Source organism: Etheostoma cragini, chromosome 1, assembly GCF_013103735.1.
Source record: "Etheostoma cragini isolate CJK2018 chromosome 1, CSU_Ecrag_1.0, whole genome shotgun sequence".
NCBI lineage: Eukaryota > Metazoa > Chordata > Actinopteri > Perciformes > Percidae > Etheostoma > Etheostoma cragini.
Genome location: NC_048407.1, coordinates 8,001,795 through 8,007,109, shown reverse-complemented (window position 1 = coordinate 8,007,109; position 5,315 = coordinate 8,001,795). Strand labels below are relative to the sequence as shown.

Sequence of the window (5,315 nt, the reverse complement as noted above, 5' to 3'; positions counted from 1 at the left end):
TATGCAAACTAGAAAAACCTTCCGCCAATCCTGATTTTTGACTTTTCAAAATAAAGGCTCACATCTGGAATAAAATACTATCTCTCTTACTTTTCAAAGTAAAAGCTTGAGTTCTAATGAATAAAATATTAGATGTTTTTTTAAAATTTTTAAAAATACATGTCCGTCTCTAAAATAAATGCAGACTATAGGCAAACTAAAAAAATCCTTCTATAGCTGCAACTTTGATCCAAGTTTTATAGAAGGAATTTCTCTCCCGACAGATGTCTTTTTTTTTTCCTTTCTTTCACACAAAATACAATAGAACCGCTGGCGCGGAAGCGGAAGAAAACTACAATCGCATTCTGGCCCAAGGCTGTGGCAGCAGAGATACGCAATCAAACGCAGGACGGGTCCCAGAGACCCGACAGCCGAGGTAGTAGAAAACCACAACCGCATTCTGCCCCGGGTCCCAGAGAGCCGACAGCATTCTGCCCTGGGTATAAGAGACCCAACAGCCGAGGTAGTGCCAGTAGAGCTATACAGTCGAGTTCTCTCGCCATGCTGATAAGCAGTTGTATTTGCAGCAATGTGCCAGTAAAGTGTGAAAACAATATAAAATATTTAAAAAAAATGTTTTGTATTTGTGTTTTTGTATTCTTGTTTTTGTTGTGTGCAGAATCAGATTCTTGTTATCCCTCCTCAGGAGATCCTGCCTTTAGTTGCAGAAACGGCTGCGTTGCTGATGCAGGTTTCATCAGATGTAGCTACGTTAATATGGAAAAACACAACCATAAATTCAGAAATGAGCAAACTATATGTAGGACAACATTTTTAACTTAACAGTTTTTAACGTTTTTCAATTGATTGCAACAAATGTGGTCACGAATTTACCCGTGGCTCCATCTGGAAAATTATTCGCGATTTCGTATTTTTGACTCTCTGAATTTGCCGTTGGACACACCTCCGCATGAGACGAGACGGATGACATGGGACTCTCCATGCGGCAGCCATTACCGTCTCAATACGCGGACGAAGATGGATGGATATTTTCTACTTTGCATAAATTGAGATCGAGATTAAATATTTCAATTAATTGACAGCCATTATTCATTTATTTTATATTAAGTAAATCCTAGTATAGGTCCCTCCTGGATTTTGCCATGTCAGACTTTGTATGTGACTCAGAGCCACTGACCAAGCGGAGTGAGAACGGGTTGACGTAACACAAGTAAATTGCCAAATTAATTTCCTTGTTTCTACTATAAAGACAAGACGCGTGTGACTGGAATATCTCACATTTACCAACAAACCACACAGCTAAAGACGTCGCAAAACATTTCAGACAGTCCTGCCAACCTGTTTACATTTTGACATCAATGTACGGCGTAACAATTGTTAACTCGATAAACGCCACAGCTGTTTCAATGCTGCCGGCTCTCTGCAATAATAAGTTATAGTCCAATTAGTACTATATCAAACCGTTTGAATGTGTGTCCCAACCCAGAATAGGAACTTAATGTAAAGATCAATAAGCCATTGACATTTGTTTGAATTTGATATTGTTTTAATATCAATATCAACTATTATATCAAGGCATTGATTGATATGGGGTGGAAGCACAGCTGACCCCAATTAGACTGATGTAAAGTATTTCTGTTGTAGAAGAAACATTTAGTTAAGCACAAATGGAGAGAAAAGTTAATTGTACAGTAAATGTACCCTTTATTTCCCCCCAGTGGTTCAGAGAAAGCAACACCAAGTTTACAAATAAATAAAACCGTATTCTTGCCCAGATTTTCTGCAACGATAACAGTAACCAAGTGCTAGTTTGTGTCTGTTAACTCATAGGTTTAGTAGCGGCATTATTCAAGAAAATAAATGCTAAACACTGAATGCACGTTTTCAAATAAAATACAAATCTTTATTAAGCGAGGGGAACACCATTTGTTCTGGACTGGTTAGATAGACTATAACTTAATATGATAAGCAGGTGTATTTAGGTTACGTTCACAAGATATTGTACACAAGGGAACCAGAGAGGATGGACTCTGCCTGGTGTTCACTAGGGCTGGGTATCCTTCCAAACATTTCGGTACCAATAATGTGACTTTTATACCGTTTCTTAAACAATATTTTTTTTTCCCCCAATACAAATTTTATAAAACAAAATAAATGACAACATAACAGCCCAAATCTCGTGTTTCAGCTCCGACTACGAGAGCTTTCTCTGTGCAACGTGGAGATTTTTCTGCATGTCTCTACGATGTGCAATATTAAACAGCCAATCACAGACATTACTATATCTTGGTAGAAGTATGCTGCATGCTGATTGGCTCACTGACTCTGAGATTTACTTCTTAGGTACTGAAATTATGTATTGAATCACGAGGCATTTTTCCATACTCAATGCTGTAGACACAATTTGGTTGTTGTCAAAAAACTACTGAATTTGTTACCCAGCCCAAGTGTTCACCTATTCATTCCAAATGCTTTACTGTCCTTGTGTTAAAGAGATTACCTTCTAAGAATTCTAGCAGATAGAGACGACTGTTAAAGAGGACTGTCTGAGAGAACAGTTTGGGAAACGTGATACTTAGACAAAGTTTCCCCCTGCAGCTGAAAGCAGCACTGACACGTGAACACTGTAACACCTGCTGTTTATCACATTCTCTATCCAACAACCACCGTGTTTTCGTCAGGAAACTCGTAGAAGGGAACTTCCAGGTTGAGGGGAGCAGGGCCTTTCCTGATGCGGCCCGAGGCGTCGTAGTGCGAGCCGTGGCAAGGGCAGTAGTAGCCTCCAAAATCGCCAGCATTGGCAATGGGCACACAGCCCAGATGTGTGCACACACCCAGCACGATGACCCAGCTGGGGTTCTGCACGCGCTCCTTGTCGTGCTGCGGGTCCCGCAGCTCCGCTAGGTTGACCCCTGCTTCCGTGGCAATCTCCTTCTCCGTGCGGTGACGCACAAACAGCGGCTTGCCTCTCCACTTGAAGGTCATGTTCTTCCCTTCAGGGATGTCGCTCAGCTTGATCTCAATCTTGGAAAGGGCCAGGACGTCCGCTGACGCGCTCATGGAAGATACAAACTGAGAGACAACCGTCTTGGCTGCGTAGACGCCCACTACGGTGGTGGCACCCGTCACCAGGTAGGAGAAGGTCCTCCTCCCCTCGCTGCTGTCCTGGGACGACATGCTGGGATCCTGCACCTCAGGGCGCCTGTAGTCAGAGAAGTCTGGCACCCGCACATCTGTGTGGGCGTAACGCACCGCTGCACAGCCTGCACACACAGACACTGCCATTACAATATGTCCATATACCATTACAATATTTATTTTATAAAGTTTTTGCATGAAAACAATTCTTTTAAATAACTTCATCTTTAAGTTCTAATGTAAAGTCAATCAGATGAAATCTTTAGGAGGAGTTCATTATTTCGTTAGTCTGCATCAAAACGTACTGCAGGGGCTACATTTTTTTACAAGTTTTGTAGAATTCCTTCAGTTTCAACAGGGCCTTTACTGCGGTCGGTGATTGGGCCCTAAATAACGCGTACCTAACAAAAGAGCCATCTGCTGATCCGAGTTTTAAAATCTGGTCATGCTAACCTTACTCAGTCGTAATAACGTTAAGACCTGTCACCTCAAGCATGCAGCAAAGCAACATTATGAACGCAATAATCTACCTACGGTCTACAGGCCTTTAAGAAAGACGGACTTTTACACAGTGTTTCCCACAGACTAATTTGTGGTGGTGGGCCACACAATCAACACCGGCTTATTTATTTCATAGATTTCTCTAAATCTGTTTTGTGAAGAACAGTCCTTCCCCTCCCCCCTCTCTTCATGTGCAGCAGCACTGTGACACAGGCAGGTAGGAGGGGGGACAGGGTGCGGTTTGGGAATCTCAAATAAGCTAGTTTTCTTTGAGAATTCTTTATCTTTGGCCCTCCCCTTGTAGAACTTCAAAGATAGGTTACCTATGTAATAATTTTAAGGTAAATAAATTCATGTATTTAATTTGTGATTTCGCAAATGTTTTCTATTTCTTTCTATCTACCTTGCTGCCACAACCACTAAGCTTTAAGCAAATGATTCCGTATTGAAATCACAAATTGTATTCTTGTATTTCATAGTCATATTAGGTACGCGCCTATCTCCGCTGTCGCGGCTGCTACTTTAGTTCCGGTCGACGCGACTTCGGATTTTGTCAGACGCGTGCGGTGTTACAGAAAAAAATGCGTCTCTTGTTTTGTTGATGGCGGATTTTCCATGTTTCTTTATCGGTAACACCACCGGAAGAACCATAGATACCTTCTCGTTCAGTCACCTTCCTTCCTGTTGAACTGTATTGGACGCGTGAGCGCCGCCAAAAGTGTGTTGCTCGTAAAATCGTTGTTTTTGCCGAAGGTGAGTAAAAACATTTTTGAAATTGTAATTTACGTTTAGTTTAACTGCTAAACTACAAGTGAATGAAATTTCAATGAATTTGAACGACGACCTCGGGAGTTTCACCACCCGCAAAATCTGCTTCAAATTCAATGGACAGATAATGACTGTGAAGCAGCCATACTGTTTCATGTAGTAGATGTCTGTATATTTTAGAATGTGTGCGAAATAATTTCTTGTGTCAAATAGTAAAGCTATAAAAGTTGTTTTGTTATATGGAGCTATTTTCATTGCAGAAAATGAAGTAGAAAATAGTTACTGAAGTGTTTCTGGAGGGGGCATATATGTTAACAGTAAACGACTGATGAGTGAGAGAGGAAGTCTCCATGGTCTAATGTAGTTAGTGTGACTAATGAGGGTTTCCTCATTTATGCCACATTTAGACCACAACATTTAAGGGAGGACTCAAATGTGTGGAAAATACTGTTAACAAAAATGAAGTGTCTTCCACTTACACATTTTTTTCTGGTGTATTCAGCAAAAATGCCAAAGGTCAAAAGAAAGAAAAAAATATGTTCAGAGAAGCTAGAGCCAGGAAGGGGCCGGTTGTTTTTGGAGGAAAACTTCATTCAGCTGCCATCTACACATGATCAACTAAAGAATGGTCATCTGCTGTTACTTTATCATGTCTGCGACAAGTCTCCAGCCCAAACTGTGAAAGCTATCCAAAACATGCTCCACAGTACACTCAACCCCCATCACATAAACCAATTGGCAAAGATATGGACAGCTACACAAAGGTAAGCATATATTGCTTTTTCTTAAATATCTGTATATGTAACTGTTAATTGCCTGAAGTCTCTAATAGTAATACACACATATATATATATATATATATATATATATATACATATACATATATATATATATATATATACATATAC

At 40.5% G+C, this 5,315-nt stretch overlaps 1 protein-coding gene across 1 annotated transcript in view; it reads right to left on the bottom strand.

Moving 5' to 3' along the window:
• Positions 1-1,877: 1,877 nt before the first annotated feature.
• LOC117947128 (cytochrome b-c1 complex subunit Rieske, mitochondrial) overlaps positions 1,878-5,315 on the bottom strand; it is a 7,754-nt gene continuing 4,316 nt past the window's right edge. The window contains exon 2 of the mRNA XM_034875758.1: positions 1,878-3,263. Within this exon, the coding sequence (XP_034731649.1) occupies positions 2,653-3,263 (611 nt within the window). The 3' untranslated portion in view covers positions 1,878-2,652. The remainder of the gene's footprint in view (positions 3,264-5,315) is intronic.